Source organism: Triplophysa dalaica, chromosome 9 (genome assembly GCF_015846415.1).
Source record: "Triplophysa dalaica isolate WHDGS20190420 chromosome 9, ASM1584641v1, whole genome shotgun sequence".
NCBI lineage: Eukaryota > Metazoa > Chordata > Actinopteri > Cypriniformes > Nemacheilidae > Triplophysa > Triplophysa dalaica.
Genome location: NC_079550.1, coordinates 20,179,349 through 20,197,525, shown reverse-complemented (window position 1 = coordinate 20,197,525; position 18,177 = coordinate 20,179,349). Strand labels below are relative to the sequence as shown.

General features: G+C 40.6%; 1 protein-coding gene across 2 annotated transcripts in view; it reads right to left on the bottom strand.

The window, feature by feature from the left end:
• Nucleotides 1-18,177, bottom strand: part of robo2 (roundabout, axon guidance receptor, homolog 2 (Drosophila)) — a 359,300-nt gene that overhangs the window by 44,244 nt on the left and 296,879 nt on the right. For both annotated transcript variants that reach the window (XM_056756352.1, XM_056756353.1), the window contains 7 exons: nucleotides 12,238-12,395; nucleotides 11,624-11,744; nucleotides 11,136-11,274; nucleotides 6,142-6,278; nucleotides 4,630-4,641; nucleotides 1,393-1,517; nucleotides 35-206 (listed from right to left, as the gene is read on the bottom strand). In XM_056756352.1, the coding sequence (XP_056612330.1) occupies nucleotides 35-206; nucleotides 1,393-1,517; nucleotides 4,630-4,641; nucleotides 6,142-6,278; nucleotides 11,136-11,274; nucleotides 11,624-11,744; nucleotides 12,238-12,395 (864 nt within the window). The remainder of the gene's footprint in view (nucleotides 1-34; nucleotides 207-1,392; nucleotides 1,518-4,629; nucleotides 4,642-6,141; nucleotides 6,279-11,135; nucleotides 11,275-11,623; nucleotides 11,745-12,237; nucleotides 12,396-18,177) is intronic.

Sequence of the window (18,177 nt, the reverse complement as noted above, 5' to 3'; positions counted from 1 at the left end):
GCCCTGCTATGCCCCGATCCACCCCAGCGCTTACCGTCTGTGACCTCAAGTTGGGCTTTGGCCAGAATGCTGCCCGCCACCGTCAGGGCCTGGCAGATATAGTACCCGGCGTCGCTCCGCTGGACAGCCGTGATGGTCAGATCTCCACCGGGCGACACTGAAAAACGGCTGTTGGGCTGCTGAGGTTGATTCGGAAACAGAAGGTTCTACACAAACGGAGAAGAAAAGAGAAAAGTGCGAAGATTACCGTCTCTGAGGAAATTGGTTACCCGCAGTTCTGGAATTGTTGGTACTGAGCAGTCGTCTCTTTGAATAGACACACTCAGGGGATGGCGTTCTTGCATTAGATAAGGAAAATGATTAAAGTGTTATCATCATCTTCCAAAAGCTCAACTTTAATATGCAAAATTGCTCGGCACAATGGCTCACCGCAGATAAAGCGCTTTCTAACCAGAATACTGTGTGTAAGCATCCATTGTGTCTAAATGACTCTGGTAATTGCTCCGGGCATCGTTGTTTACTCTCTTCATCTGACGGGGTTGGAAATGAAATCTGTTGGAAAGGAGGTGGCAAGGTGATTCAGAGCTCATTCACCACCGGTGGCTTTCGCTAATTACGCGAGATAACGCGCCGGGTTCATTAATGGCCGCCCTCAACATTTACCCTGGGTTTTATATCCATGAGGCCTCTCCGACCCTTCCTTTCATTTCCAAATCCTCATAGATGACCGGCAAAAAAAACGAAAGCATTAGGCGGATTCAATTACACTTAATGACTTTAATGCTTCAAATTATGCTCCAAATGATATTTTTCTCTTTCTTTCTCTGGCTCTATTTTTTTTAATTAGCCTCTCACACATGATGGATGCCGGGTCCATTATCCTCGAGTGTGACTGAGAGGCTTCTGTCTGCACTAATGACTCAATAACTGCTTTCATTTTGCCTTTCAACAAATACCTTCATATCACACTTAAGAGAGAAACGGGAAGGAAGAAGGCGATAGAGATCCGTATTGCGTTCATATTAGCTGTGAAACTCATAAACGCTCTTGTCAAATGGAGGTATGTGTATTTAACACCACCATCGCAAGAGAGATTTGAGGTTCAAACTTAATTTTTATTTAATCATTTTTTAGCTCCCTACAGTTCATTCAATGTGACAAATGAATGTTCAACATAGATAAATTGCCTAATTAATACGAGGTCATTAAAACGGTATGGTCATTACACACGAATTGGAGAGATGCTTAAATAATGTACTACAGAAAGTATTAAAGCGCTCTCATGGTTGGGAACTCCTGTGAAATCATATTTCTTGTACGCCTAATACAATCATTTCAATCATACACATCTTGAAACATTGTCTGATGTGCCATAAATAGAGAGTTTCTTACCTGACTCCCTTCTTTTTGCCAGAAGACGGCCGGCTGCGGGTTCCCTTTGGTCTCACATGGGAATGTGGCCGTGCGCCCCTGTGCCACGATCTGGTCCCGTGGCCTGATCACAAACTGGGGTGGGGCTGGATCGAGAACCGGAGAATAAAGTTATAAATCACATCAGCAGGCAAACCAACACGCGATGCACACCAATCGGAGGAACGTCAGGCATCCGCAGGCATCGACTGCCAGGGTCACCGAGAAACACTTCCATGCATCAGCCTGTTTCTGACAGCACCCGACAATCTCGGGTTGACAATCTCTGTTTGCTTTGACCGCAAACAGTGAGGGGACACGAACAGCAACAACAGGGAGCCATTCATCCAGACGGGGCCACGATGGGCGGAACTGAATGAATGACGGGCAGATTTCGGGCACGGCCGTGCTGCGGTCACAACATCGGAGGGAAGGGAGGGTCATTCCAGTTGGGACACACTTAGAGGAGACGCGAAATGTGGATTTTTGTACCTGCTGCACTACCACATTTAACTCACTATTTAACATCATTATTGCATTGTTAACGTAACAACAACCACAAGGCCACAAGCTGAGTTGCTTCCATTTTAATGGTCGTCATTCTGTATTCTATGTGCCGACTCGGGTCAAGTTCCCACCGAACGAGATTTGTCTTTTGCGTCACACTTAGCAAGGATTTTTAACCTCTCAACTCACCCGGCACGGAAACCCGGCCAACGTTCCTGCACAGCGAATTCAAATAAACTAATTAAAAAGTACCGTCTTCCCACCCAGGATGACCTTAAAATGACATCACGGTTCTGGAAGACGGAGCCAAACTTTCCCCTTGACACTGAGTCACAACTACTTTCTACTTAATGAGATGGTTAGCGCACAAGTCTATTTGAGAAAAAAGTTGCCTTGAGTCTTGAAAGGCAAAAAATTACGAGATAAAATGCTGTTGTCAAAAACTGGGGCTTTACAGTTGGTGGGTTTCAAAGATGAAGCAGAGGTCTCGGCCGGGAAATAAATGTTTTAGCTGACCTAAATAAAAGATAGATTTGCCGCAAGTAAATCCGAACTCTGAACCTACAATCTTTCATTTCAACCCCCCGAAAAACTACATAGAACATACTAATGTTAAAAAATGTCTCTCTCTCCGTCTTGAGGTTGACAGTAAGTCAAAATTTCAGAGCTAAAACAGCAACTATCGTGAAAATGGAACATAACGCTGCTGTGTTAGTTTCATGCTGACGGCCGTGTAATAAATCTACATTCAAAACTTCAGCAGGGAGTTCTTTTAGCGGAGAACCGCTATTCATGACACGCCTTTCTACAGAAACAAAAGGGTCAAACACACACAAAAAAAAAACACTCTCCCCTCCATTTTGATCCCTAAATGAGCCTCTCTACTGTCCTTGCAGCTGGCAAATGAAAAGTCGGCGAGTGTTTGCGATTTATGTGGCTGATCCCGCTTTTGTGAGGCAGTACTTGACTAAGTCTGACACATTCGGCCACGTTACAGATGGTGGCAGATTTACAGCCGTCCCAATCTGGGCACTTCTGCGGGTTTGGGCATCACACAAAAGCTTTAAATCACAGTTTGGCCCCGCTTTCGAGCTTTTCTGCACCAGGGCAAGTGGGCACAAAAGATGGACGTTTACACAAGCCACTCACTCACAGTGGATGTTTAATGTCTTGGACGTGCAACATCATCGTAGAGTTGACATCTTGTTAGAGGAACACACACATGCCCAAACGTATCTGTTCCACAAGAGTCTACAAAGAAGAACAAAGGTTTCTTTGTATCTGGTGTATTTTTTGAGTATTTATGCGCGCATGTGTGTTAACACATGGGTTTTTCGAACTGGGGTCCGGGGATCCCTAGGGGGCCTCCAGAAGGTTCTAGGGGGTCCCAGGAAAACTCAGACTAAAAAAGGACAATGTCTACTGAAGTTTCATTTTTATTTTTAAGTATTTATTTCTTCTTTCTAGTTACATGCAAACTTTCCACTTTCCTCTTTCCTTTTATATTTTATGTTAATAGAGAGTTTTCTCACAACAGTTTCCTTTATTTCACTTACTGGGGTTTGTCGTCTAACCAAAGATGTTGTGAAAATTACAGTAAAAATGTATCTGAGTTAAAAATGTAGTTGTATACATTCAACATTAGCATACGCTTATTTTGGCAAATTAGTAACTATGTTAATATGCCAGCATAAAACAATAAAATATGCAGTATATATAGATGGATATGTTTTTTAGAAAAGGGGTCCTTAACTATTTTTGGGGGGTCCTTGCATTATTAAGTTTGAAAAACGCCGTGTTAATACACACACTTTGCACTTTCGTTGTGAAATTGGTGGGAGAATACCGGTCTATAAGAACCGAATGGTTTATCTGTTTGCATATTTAATTCACGATGGATCACATCTGTCCTGTGCTGGTGAGACTAAACAGACTTTTGAGAACTAGACGTAAACACTCGCAAAAGCACACGGAACAGGAAAAACACGCAACCTCAAATTCACACATTGAAAAAAAAAGCCTGAGATTACCTAAGACCCTCTCGGAACAAACAAACACATCGACTAACCAAAATATATAATGCAATCTTAAATTCTCACTGTTGCACATTTTTGGGCTGTACGGAGGGCTCCGTCTTAAGAGATCTCTTTTATCCATTCAACAAATAAGAACACACACCTGTTAAAGGGCTAGTTCACCCTAAAATGAAAAAACTGTTATCATTTAGTCACCCTTTGGTTATTTCAAACCTGTTTGACTTTCTTTCTTCTGCAGAACACAAAAGAAGATATTTTTAAGGAATGTTGGTAACCGAACAACGGCGGTACCCATTGACTTGCATCGGTACAATAGAACGTGAATGGGTACCACCACTGTCAGTTACCAATGTTCTTCAAAATATCTTTCTTTGAAATGACAAGAGGATAAGTAAAAGATGAAAGAATTTGCATTCAGGGTGAACTGTCCCTTTAAGGATCTCTTTAAAACAAGTTAGTACATCCACATGTTAGTAAGGGATAAAAACAGACCTAAAGTTATCTTCGTTAAGAGCTACATCAAGATAGGAAGAAAAAAAACTGAAGCTGTTATTAAAACAGGGTTAGTTCAAGACTTGAGCTGCCGCAGCGTGTGCATGTGTTGCAGGATCAAAGAGAGAGAGAGAGAAAGGGGGATCACATGCGATATGGAGGAGTGATCGTGATGGGTACTTACCGACGGGGCGAGCTGAAGACACAATGGTGGAGTGAGGTAACCAAAAAATGAAGAAAAGACAGACACACAACAAACAAACAGGATGAACAAAACAAGGGAAAAAAAAGAAGTAAGAAACAAACAAATCAAATTCAGAATGAACAATGATAATGTGGGCACATCATTTCGTCACGGTGTCCAGGTTGTAATCCCGATACCACAGCAGAAATGTGAATTTTATTTCCCCATCCCAAACAATGTCAATCTGGACTAGCGCCACCTGGTGGCAAAACAATGGGAATGTATTGTAGCGTGTGTATGATTTTCAGGACAGGCGGAGTAAAAAAACAAGCTGCTCGCTGGGAGGCATTTTTATATGAAGTCATTAAAATCGAGGGCTCGTCCATGAGAAGAAAATAGGCACTGTGCTGTGAAATCAGCTTCACCTGCATTAATGAGGTCTATATACATCTCCCTGTGAGGAAGCTGAACCAGCAACACAGAATGTGGACAATATAGAAGAAATTTAAGAGAGAGAGAGAGAGAGAGAGAGAGAGAGAAACAAGCTGACAAAGAGAAGAAGAGTTCATATTTAATGCAATAGTGCAGCTGTCGAGCGGGCGGATGCCATATTGACATTAAAAGGGAGCAATCGCATTCGGAGTGCCATTTCTTCTTCTCTCTCTCTCGCTCTCTCCCGTAACGTAAAATCCCTGCACTCGGCATCTCCACACACACCCTGTAAATCCAGCTTTCAAAAGGGCAGAAAATTGATGACGGTCCCCATCGACAGTTCTGACCCCTTCTAGGAGGCCACAAACCCCCCGTGAGGTACTAAAGCCCTCCTGCTCGAGCATCTAAGCAGTTTGATTTAATGTGGTGAGGAGAGAAGGGAGATGGAGAAGAGGTGGAAGGGGAGAAAGTGAGATTACGGTGGGAAAAAACGTTTTTATTAACCTTACCCACCCGGGTGGGGCTTTTCGAGGTCGGTGTGCACCACTAAACTGTGAAATGGTTTGGCTGGTTTGGCTCGGGGGCCACGGTGGAGAGGTGGAGATAGTGTGTGTGAGGGGGATTGACTTCCATTCTAGGGGGTGTAAATAATAAAAAGGATCGGTGCTCAGGGCAAGATCCCCTCACACCTAAATTACACTTCAGGAGTTCATTTGCGGCACATCAGGAGGTTATCTCAGTCTTTTAGAGACTACAGCAAATACATTATACTGCTATCGATTTAGTAAAGTAAAGGGAAGGCTTTACGATAGAGTCAAAAAACTCAGATCGCCACAAAATCACTGTTTTGCTTTTTAAAGGACAAAGAGGTCAAATAACTAAATCTAAATCTGAGATATAAAACATGGGAGACATTTTTGGAAGGTAGAAAACAATGGTGTGAACGACAACATTAGAAGGATTGCATTAGTTTCTTGAGTTCTCTGATGAGGATGTCTGACACGTGGTTACATTTCTAATCGCAACAAACCCACACTATAGGAGATCCAAGCACTGTGGTGGTCTCAGATGTTGACTGACCTCTGACTGTAAGGGTGGCGGACGCGTCTGTTTTGCCCACTCGGTTCTCCGCTATACAGGTGAAGGTTCCTTCATCACTCGCTGCGGCCTTCTTTATCCTCAGCACATAGTCATCTTTATCGTATTTAATATCGTACCTGGAACACAAAGAAACAGAAGTTTATATTAAGTTACATTTTATGTAAATTCTCAGCATATCTTTTACTTAAGCATCTTATTGTTTTTTGTTGTTTATTAATAATATAAGGATCTAAATGTCCTTCCCTTAGATGATAAACATTGAATGAACACGGCTTTGTAACATAAATAACATGTGGTATGCGCTAAAGTATTATCATATGATACACAATACAAACAAATAGAAACCCAATAAAACCATCACAGAAATTCTAGTGGTTTACACTGAAATACCATTATAATAGCTTTTTCCATTAAAACCATTACAAAATTCGTTTTTGGGCATTATTCCAGTAGCATTTAATATCCCATCTATAGTATCGATCACACACCAGTAGACACCATTATAGTTTTCCGTTGAATCCAGTCTAACTGTGTAGCTAATGTGAGTCCATTTAAACTGACAGTGTGTCATATGTTATATAGAATACCTGATGAGAAAAATCGAGTATATTTAGACACAGAAACACAGAATAGAAACACTGCATTTTTTCATTACTGACAGCGAAAGATCAATTATTCAACAATGACACACACTCTATATAGAGCGAGGAAGCTTTCAACCAGAACCACAGATGCTTTTAATATTTATGAGGCGTCCGATGCGCGCGTTGTGTGTGTGAGACAGAAGGAAGTGGGCGTATTTGTGAGCTAATCAGAAAAACAGGCCGTTTCCAGGTCAGACTGTGCAGATAGGGATTTGAGATCCAGTCTTATCGATCTGCACCTCTCTGGCATCTCCAGGTACTTCAGGAGTATGTCCTAGAAACTGACAACCAAAGGTGATGAGCTCTGTATGTGTGTGTGTGAGGTGAAAGTGAGGTTGAGAAGTTGACAGGCCTTGCGGGTTGGTCGTCTTTGTAGTATGCTGCTATAATTGGGAATTCTGGTGTGCGTGTGTTTATGTGTGTGTGCGTGGGCCTAGTGTCATGGTAGCTTTCGTCTGACAGCTAGACAACACACTGTCTGCTGTCTGTCACTTCAGATCCGCCCTTCCGCAGGAAGCGGGGCTCGGAGACAGGCTGATTCTTGACACTGACTACCAAATAATCATCACCCTTCTCACATCTGCTCTGCTATTTACAGTATGAGGAAAGATGCAGTCAAATCCCCAAATTGATATTCTTCTTAAAATAAATGCTTCGTTAATAAGTAGGTTTTAATAAGTTGCTTTTCATCACAAATCATCATTTATAGACGGTTTCATCTTGACAACATAAACAAACATTACTACGCTGCATACTTTTGTGACCCTAGCTGAATTTCCGGTACACATTCACAAATAATAGAGTGTCCATAGATTATTTCTGAAAACATTTAAAAGAAACCGAGAAGAACCGTTACTTGGCTAAACTTGTCTCTCCAATAATTAGAATTTAGACTGCTATACCGAGCTCAACCTCTAGATGTCAATGTACCATACGGTTTGTTTAAATGCGACTGATCTATAGGACCTGTTCAACGAGTTGTCTATTCAATAAAATGAACAAACAACAAAATCGTTGTTAATATTAATACACATTAATATTTATAAATATTCAATGAAATATACATTTTTATAATATTAGACACTAGTCAAACACAAACACGGTCTTATAGACGGATTCATAAGATGCATGCGTCTGCCCTGAACTTCCAGACCAGAATACCACAATTTGGTTAGGTTATAACGTAACAATTTCATTTATATTTAATTCAATTTACGTTATATTCTATTGTTTATTAATTTCATTTAATTAGGTTTGGGCCCATAACGTTTGATTATGTTGTCTTTATTTTTTGTAGGCAATTACTAAGACTATTTTTAAAACATTTTAAATTGCGAGATTATTTATTTGACAATTAAGCACATTTCTCCCACAAATTTGCTAAAAATAAATTATGCTATTTCGTTTAAGCATTGCATTCCTGTTGACCTCCGCGGTTTAGGAAACAGAGTTTGCGTAATTGTCTTGTAAATAATGTTACAATGCAACAAATCTTAACGGTCCTTTAAACAGGCTCCGTGTATTTAATTCTAATTATTGATCTTCTCTTGATTTTGAGAAAAAAATATGCCCTGAAAATTCCTTGACGGTTTTGACCGACAGTTTTGGCTCATTCTTGACAGAACTGGGACAGCATTTCAAAAAATGGCACTCAATTACGTCGACTACTAACTTCATACTGGTCACAGCACACAGCTACACATGCTTTGCTCATGTGTGTAATGTCATAATCGTCCAGGTTCACCTGAAAGTCAGATTTGTGAATACTGTTTTTATCGTTAAAATCAAAATGGAGGATTTTGACTGAGAGAACTGAGAGAGTGCGGATGCTTAAAGGTCGATATATATAAAGTCCCTTACTGACAGAGTGTAAGAATAAAGTCTGGAGAGAGAGAGAGAGAGAGAGGGGCATAAACAGAAGCAAATCAGATTTTTAACCACTAAGAATAAATATTCCTTAAGACCGGTGAAACCACGCACACACAGACACACACACACACAAGGACACGCACACAAGGACACACACACGCACACACAGAGGGAGAGAGAGGAACAGTAGCTCTTTCCTCTGTGAACTGAATCTGTTCTCTATTAAGAGAGGAATGCAATTACACGTGGAATAAAGCAAGGCTGAGAACACAGTTCACTCCATTGGCCTTTAAACAACACGCACACATATTACCCAGCGTGTATTGCTGACAGATTCAGGGTGTAAACATTTGCAGAAACAGCTTTCGCAAGTGTCTTTTTTCTTGTTAATTTGTTCTTGGAACTTGGAGCTGCTGCGAAAGTCTGAGCCAAATGGCCTGGTGTTAGTTTGCCAAACTAATGAGATCATATCTCACAGCTATATGAACATCACAGGCATCTAACAGCAGAAGTTTGTGAGATTCTGCACAAGGATCCCACACTACAGGAAAAGATCTGGCACTCGAAGCAAGTGGAAAAGGAAAACGTAGAAAAGGTTTAAAAAGTATGATTTCTTCGAGAAACTCAAGAGTGTTATTGTGAATAATGCGAACTTTGCTTTTTTTTATCGAGAAGCACGTTTAATCGGAATGTTTTGTTTAAACAAAGTTAAAAACGTTTCATCGCATTTATGTCGTTTAATAAATGTACACTGGAAAGCTTTCTGAATGTAAGTGCGACCTCACATTTATCTTCAGAAACGATCTTCGTAAAAATGTGGTTTTAAAGTTGTATACTTTTTTATGACTTCTAAAAAGTTATATTCATTTAAATGCCAGTAAAGCACTGTATGATGGGTTAATATGTTCCTTCATTACAGATCATACACTTTCTGTTCTTATGACTGCCAAAGCTGAAGGTCAACTGGTTGCTCACCCTTTATCTACAAAATGTGGTTCTGCATAATCGTGTGAGAGACGATGAGTCCACGAGCAAACAAGTGACTTCGCACGACAGCCGAGAATGTCAAAATTAAAATAATCAGCTTCTCAAAGACAGCAAATAAAATACGACCACGAGACACATGTTTCGTCTACTCTGGGTCTTCTGGTAATTATGTGAGTTATTTAATTGTTAGATTGTCTGCGTGTCTTTCTTTCTGAACCTAATTAATTCTTTTGATATGCCGCTCGGAAAGAAAAGAGAAGAGCGTTGAATTATTACCTGACAGAAACACTGATTGTACTTGCCGAATTAATTACGATGTGTGTTTCAGCTGACAGCTGAATAATGTAGATTAATCTAATTGTTCCCTACAAAACTAATAAAGCAAGAAAACTCGCCGCGCAAAGGAGCGAAACCTTTACCGACGACGTTCGCGATCTGCCGAAAGTGACTTGGTAATGTAATTACATCCTAATCTTTGTTTCGTTTGGCAAGTGTGCGCTGCACGACAGAATGTGATTGTGATGGATGACGCCAACTTTACGTCAATCTGACAACAATACAAATATAGATGTTGTTAGAATAACTCAGTTCTTAAAGCCTGAAATCTGAGTAGATACGACACAGATGTGTCGTTGTTTATTCTGTCTGTGTGTGCTTGTAAAAGCAAGTGCACTGGTGACCCGTATCATATCAAACACACAGACAAACAAACAAACAAGGCATGATAGCACTCGAAATCCAGCCTTTGCCTGCATTCTTATCTGTCAGCTGAGAGTATTCACACACACAAACACATGCACACACACACGCGGGCACGTTTGGAGCTGTCTGTCTTTGAAGCTGCTTTGACTGCATCTTTCTCAAAAACCCCCATAAGACTTTTTATCAAAAAACACACTTTCAAAGTATGGCTTTGTTACGCTATTCTTGAAAAACTTTTATATGAATGTGCAGATAACTTGGTGACATCACAATGCTACCACAATTGCAATATTGCCCAGGAACAATAGATTGACAAACTGGCATCCTTCCTTGGTCTGGTCTCTCTTTCGAGGTAATCGATCCTAATTTTATTGCATTCGACACAATGCATCTGGAACATGACTTGATCTTTTTTGTAGTGCCTGAAAGCGGATGTCAGAAGCGCTTTCGTTCTCTCTCGCAGTCTCTACAATAAAGAAGGCCTGAGGGTGCGTAACTTCTTTTTTCCCGTGCCAGGACCTCACTTGCACCTGCAGTCTAAGCTGTTCTTACCTCAGGGTCTCAGCACGGAGCAAAAAAAAGGCTAAGAAGCAGCTCCGACTAAAATTATCAGCAGGTGGGCCCCACGACAGAGCTCCTGTGTTTCTTCAAATGGGGCCCAGCATGGAGCTCAAAACTTCCGTCACAGGTGTCTTTTACGGCAATATGAGTAGAGATTTGAAATAATGCTTTAGATTGACAGACGTCTACGCCAGTGTGTCCCTGTCTCACCTCCCGCGGGGGATGTCAATTTCGTCTTTTTTCCAGCGCACCGAAGGCGGCGGGTCTCCCTGCACCTGACAGCGAAATTCCACCGCCTCTTCCTCAAGAACCACCTGGTTAATGGGACGCCGCAGAAACGTGGGCCTCTCTGGAAGATACACAGATGGGAAAAGGACATTAGGAGTACAGAGAATGACTCAGTGTTGACTCACGCTGACATAGAACAACAAACCACAAAAAATTGAGAATGATAAACTTGTTTGTCCCGTCACGTTTTACGACGAACGTGAATACAAAAGCATACATAGGGGAATTAAGAATGACACATTCTCTCACTATGGAAAAAACATCACGATAATTGTCCAATGAACGTACATTTGCTTTAGAACATGATCCAAACTTCTGTCTTGTTTATTTTTTACGGATGTTCGGAAATATCTAAGAATCATGACAAGGATGGTAAACACACACTGTAAAAAAGAAAAGTTGGCACGTACCAAACACGGTGACCTGAGCCGTCTCGCTGTCTCGCTCGCCGACCATGTTGGTGCCCACGCAGATGTAGATGCCAGCGTCGCTTTTCCTCGTGTTGGAAATCATCAGCTTCCCTCCGCGGATCTGAAGAACAACATCACAGAGTTACAAACGACCCAAACTTCATGAAATTTTAACTACTAAAACTGTATTTTAGAGATGCACCGATATATCGGCCAATAATCGGTATCGGCCAAAAGCAATTTTAGTTTAAAAACAGCCAATGATAAAGGCCGATATATCCTGTCAATCAAAATAGGACAGAAAAATCCAATCAATTTGTGCTCTGTGCATAAAAATAGTCAAAAAACATAACCAGTTTATGTTCAATATAAATAGTCATTATATAAATGAATAATATTCAGAATATTAAATTCAATATTCCACAGATTTAATATTAATTTAATCTTAAGAATTAAGTAAACGCGAGCTATTATAACCACCAATCCATCAGCATCGACAGATACCACAGTCGGTCTCGGTGGATACATAGTGTAAAGGAGCTTCTCTACTATTTTTATGAGCCGGTACATCTCCGCTAAAACCTGCTTGTAATGTTTTTGATTCCTCTTCTCACCTTTATCCTGTCATCCTTTTCTTCAATCCTGACTTTGTCTTTCTTCCAGTAGATGGTGGGCTCCGGGTGGCCACGGGGTGGGACACATTCCAAGATGGCCGGCTCTCCGGCGGCGACCACCACATCTGTCGGGTTCTGTCTGAAATCATCTCGTAACACTGAAAGAGAGAGAAAAAGAGATACAGATGAGCTTATTCTCAGACCATTGGCAAATGTAGCCATGCTTACTGTCCCTAGGGCACAAATAATAGCTCTTGTGCTGAAACAGATGTCATTTAATCACACGTCAAATTCTCTGCTGCGCTCGAACGTGCGCTCACGTTAAACACGTGCGGGGGACACCTGACTGAAAGTTAAGTGTTTAAGGTCACATCAATAACACGCGATAAATCATACAGCGTGCATGGCATCCGCATGAAAGAGGGTGTGTTTGATTTGATGGGGTGACTATGAGAAATACTTAATTGGATTTAATAGGGGTTCCCTATCGAGCGAAAGAGAGAGAGAGATTATGCCCTCCAGCTCTCTGTCACTCAAACAGTGTCGGTGGGTGGGCGAGTAAATCTGCGCCAACTAATCACCCATGCTCACCCTTTCATCCTGCTATCTACGCCCCTGGCTATAACTAAAGTAGCAATAAACACAACAACGAAAAACATACAAGAGGTCACCTAATTGTCAGCGATAAATAACTCCAGCGGATTAATGAACACACACCTGTATGCCACATTTTCACATTCATTACCACGGCTTTATTAATAAACAAGTGGGGTAATTATACCTTTGCGTCGACCTGTTCTGCGAGGGATTTGTCAGCCGGTCATGTGTTAATAGAGAATAATGCTTCTGTTTTGATTTAGACTTACATTTCAGAACGACTTTAAAAGGGAAACATAATAGCTCTTTGTACACAGACTTCGTGGCGGGGCCCTGCGTGATGCTTTCTATACTCATAATGATATAGGCAGGTATTAATGTGTGGAGGTTGTGCAGTACAGCGCATTTATTTTCATGTCAAATCTTGAGGAAGCAACACGGTAGTAAAATGAAATGGGACAACCGGTGAGGAAACAAATGTACCTGTTTTACATAATGGGAAAAGTAATTTAAGATACTCAAATTGATGGATATGGCCTCCTTTAGCGTACGAGCAAAAGAAATGAATCTTAGACCGGAGATTTATTGGGTTTTGTCTTCACATTTAAATCCAGTCAAATCTGCTTTGCGCTTCCAAAAGAAGTTTCAATACGGTAAAACAAACGTGTTCCCAGAATTCATTTAAACAGAGAAAAATATCGCTGTCAAGTAACAAAGACGAAGCGTGGATGTGCAAAACATTTCCAAACTTCGTGACTTTTTCTGGCCTCGGGACGCACGCAGATATTCAAGACGCATAATTACATTTTCATCCCTCTAAAAGCCTCGACTTCCACCTTCTTCATATCTTTCTGTCTCTTACTGGGAGAGATGAGACTACGTCTTCCGTCTGATTAATATTTATATATTGTTCCTCCCCCGCATGCTTGTGAGAGCAGCATCTGTCTGCCAGGCTTCAGGCTACGGGAGAAGGAATCTGAGGAATATTTCTCCATCTCACCTCCTGGAGGACGGGCGGTAGAGGTGGAGGGGGTTGTTGAGGGCTAAACTGGCAACTTTGCACTTTTTTGGCAATGCTTCAAAACTTTGTAGCGAAGTCGAGGGTTTGCAGCGAAAGAGGGTAACAGGAGATGGTGCGGTGGAGGAAAGCCAAGAGAATCATTAAACAAGGACAGATGCTACTTTGTACTTAAGCATGTTTGGTACAGTCGGGTAATGCCAAAGGCAATTAAAAAGTGTCGATATTAGAGTTCTGGGGTGTTTTCTTTTCTTTTTTTGGTACATGTTTGGCACGTTAGTCACAGGAAAGCCACAAAATATTGCAACAAGAAAGCAATTGTGGTCTCGGGTTGGACGACCGGCCGGAAATCATGAATGAGCTAGAGGAGGTACAGTAACAATGCTTGAGAATGCCTCTGAATAATTTGTAAGTAATAATTTCCACAAACGTGTTTTTGGCAGCTGTTTTAAGATCTGCTCAACAAAGACTTGCAAGGCAAATATTCGTAGAATATAAAAAAAAATTAACATCGTTTTAGGATACAATACAGTTTTTTAGGAGAATAGAATAGAATTTAGGAGTTTTAAATACAATAAAAAAAATACATTATTTTAAAATAATAATTATAATAAATATATTATTATATATTTTCATGGTGTGTATATATATATATATATATATATGTAACATGTTATTTATTTACTTATAATTATTAATTATTAATATAATATAATATGAATATTATGCAACATAGAAAATACTACAATAGAACAAAATATCATTATTTTATATATTAACTTATTTATTTATCAAAACGATACAACCGATTGATAGGAATTGCACTGTTTGAAGAAACGGCATATGGAGGATGTGTCTGAGTGGGTAATATGTTAATTAGGAAATACAAATCTGCTAATTTTTTTCCCATCATGCACTGCAGCGCTGGTAGCTTGTGTCTGCATCAAAGGCAGCGAAGGTCAGGACACAGCAGAATTACAGTACAAAACTAGCCTACAGCATATTACACTTGTAGCGCACTTCATAACAACATACTGACTGTGAGAGACAAAAGAGAAACAGTGAATAGATGAGTGTTTTTCTAGTATGCTATAAGCAGTGATAGCATTTCATTTAAGAGCCTCTCGAATGTGTTCACTATACCCTGTGCCGTTTCTGTTGTGGCTTTCCAATGAAGCAGTGTCACTCGGAGAAAAAAGGAAATTATTTCAACAGTGCCCGTGTCTTTATGTGTGTTTTACAGACGAGACAAATGCTGGCCGGTCCATAGTGGGAACAAAAGCAGTTTCATTTGTTTGCAGGCTGTATTAGATCTCTTATGAGCCCAAGTGACCCCAGTAAACCCCATCTCATCTCCTCAACCTCACACTGCAAATAAAGCCCTGAAGTCACGTACATAAAGATACATCTGGCCTCCAACATCATCATCACGATTCTCCTCCTTGAGGCCTAAAACACACATTCCGTCTTGCAAAGTGACCAAAGACAACAAATAGATTTCAACTCTCCATTCATGTCCGAACAAATAACAGTAAGACACATAAGAGTTAAAGTGTAAAAGGGATACTTCACCCAAAAATGAAAACCCTGTCATCGTTTACTCACCTTCGAGTGGTTCCAAATCTGTATAAATTTGATATATTGTTTTTAAGACAGATTTTACCCCCATTGCATAGTAGGAAAAAATGACAACGGAAGTAAAAAGTGCCCCAGAACTGTTTGCTGTACTACATTCTTCAAAATGTCTCCTTTCATGTTCAACAGGATAAAAAAAGATAAGAGTATTTTTTCCTACTATGGGAGTAAATGGGGGGCAAGATCTATTTGGTAATAAGCATTCTACCAAATATCTTTCTCCGCGTTCAACCGAACAAAGAAATTTGTTTAGATTTGGAACGACTCGAATGTGAGTAAATGATGATGGAATTATCATTTTTGGGTTAAGTATCCCTTTAAGGACACTTTAATGTTTCAATTTTTTCTCAATTTAAGAGAATTGCACTACAATAACAATACAGCCAATTACATTCACTTAAATCTAAAGCCAAAAACCCTCCTTCAAAGACCGTACCTGAATCGTTAGCATCTAACCATCACTGCTAACCGTCCCGCTAACGACTTCTGTCCCATTCTAACACCTCAAATCGGACGCCCCCTTGCTCCGGAACCCGCACTCATCACCAAACAATACAATTATCTCTTAATGAACCTTTTGTTCGTGTGTCCTCTACACGCCGTTCCCCAAATTCAATTTAGCCTAATCCCGGCCTTTATGGTAATGTATAGCTCATTAAAATGCTGGCTAAAAGTCATTAAAATTCACTCGGAGTGATAGCTTCATTACTTTGATATTGCTGAAAAGCAAAGTCCAAAATGAGGAAGACGGAGAAAAGGAGAGAGAAGGAAAGTGGATGATGGGAGAAAGAGACTCTCTAATCGCTTAATTGCGACTGAAAACATCAAGCATTTGCATAATAAACAGGAGCGCTGGTCGGCTAATTTTCGGTGTGACTTTTGGATTAATTAAACAGCACTGATTACTAAAGACACGTTCCCTCCTAAAATTATAAAGGGAGGCACTTCAGGGTCTCTGCGAGACGCCAACTGTTTCCATCTTCCTGTGTAAATGCTTTGTTTTGATATTCTGACCAGCTGCTGCGTGTGGAGCCCTGATGGGCATCGCTACCATGAAAATGAGCGTATAAGGCCATGTACACACTTGACGTCTTTTTTGACAAGAAAGAGTTGACAAATGCGTTTTTTTAGTAAAAAAATGCTGACCGCGTTTGATTACAAATAGAAGCCGAACGCCATGAGTTCAGAGCCCAGAGAAACAGATAGGCAGTGTAACGGAAGTCTATTTGAATTATAAACAGAGAGCGTATTTGCAATAACTAATCACATATTTCAAAACTATAATACTAATTTCTCTATAGAAATGGAATCAAAAGTTATTGAAAGTGAAAGTTACATTTATACAAAACTATGCTCCAACCTGCGTTTCAGCAGCCTTTTTTATTTCCGAGCTTGATCCTGCTCGACCAATCACCTCCCTCGCATGTTGTTATGGAAACGACACACTACTCGTTTGTCATTGGTCAGATGTGAAAAGTAGCTGGACGTAGGGCAGAAAAGTATTTTGAAAACACGGTTTACTCCACAGGATTATAATGTGAAACAGACGCTAGCAGCTTCAAAAAAGGAAGTCAAGTCTGAACACGGCCTAAGTTCTTATTAAAATGCATTGCTTTATCGATGGTACAGACAATTAAATCCAAATCTCTTATTAAACCCCAAACATGAACTACAACGTCTGAAGACAAAATGCAAATGGAACGGCTGTAGAAACTCGACCTTCCTCCGCAACCTTTAAAATTACGATATGAGGTTTTTTTTAACATTGTACTTTACTGTCAGTCGATGATGAGCTCCACCAGAAAAAACGTGTTGATCAACAGCTTGCGGTTCTATACACCAGCATACACCACAATGGAGTATCATACTGATCTTAGCCGTTTCTTTAAGCAGCAAACGGCATGATGCATATGCGCCGTGGATTGTGAACCACTTCAAAAGCCTCCCACGTGTTCCAAAGAACGTTCCAGAAGTCGTCTGGTGTGCCTGATCCACAATAATGAACGACTCCTCTGAGTTTGCAAGCCTCGGCAGCGCGGTGAGAAACCTCCTTGTGAAACCCTGATCAAAAGCCAAAAGTCACATCTTCTCATACACCTTTTTCGAACAAAAGAAATGGAGTGAGGGAGAAAGATTAATAAAACGAATGCTTCTCCTAATTTCGGAGATATAAAGATCTCCGTCGGCTAATGAAGGTGCTGAGCTCTTTTCTCTGGTCTATTCATATATCGCAGAGGAAAACCTGCAGATGGCTTTCGGAGATATGCCTTTAAATTTGCTCCCTCTCTCTCCTCTATTCGTTCTCTTGCTCTGTAATTCGTTTGTCAAGAAGGAAAGCGTCATGTTCGCCCTTTGGGGAACTCTTGCGTAGAATCAGAGCTGTGGTCAATTTATATTTTTTTAGATGTATATTTTGTGGGTCTGAAGTCGTTTTAGCACAGCTGCCTTCTGGATTTTCCACTGTCTGCGGCGTCTTAGGGAAGAACATGTCACTTCAGATGAGTGGGGTTTAGAAAGGAAATGGGTTGAAATCAATCTCTCCGTCTCTCTCGCTTCTAAAGCTCCACTCTATTCCTAAAGGGCCGGCGCGCAGCGAAGGAACGGGATTTTAGGAAAGATGAGGAGATGCACACTGCACGATAAACTACATTAAAGTTGCACCATTTCCATAACGTTACAAACATATATGT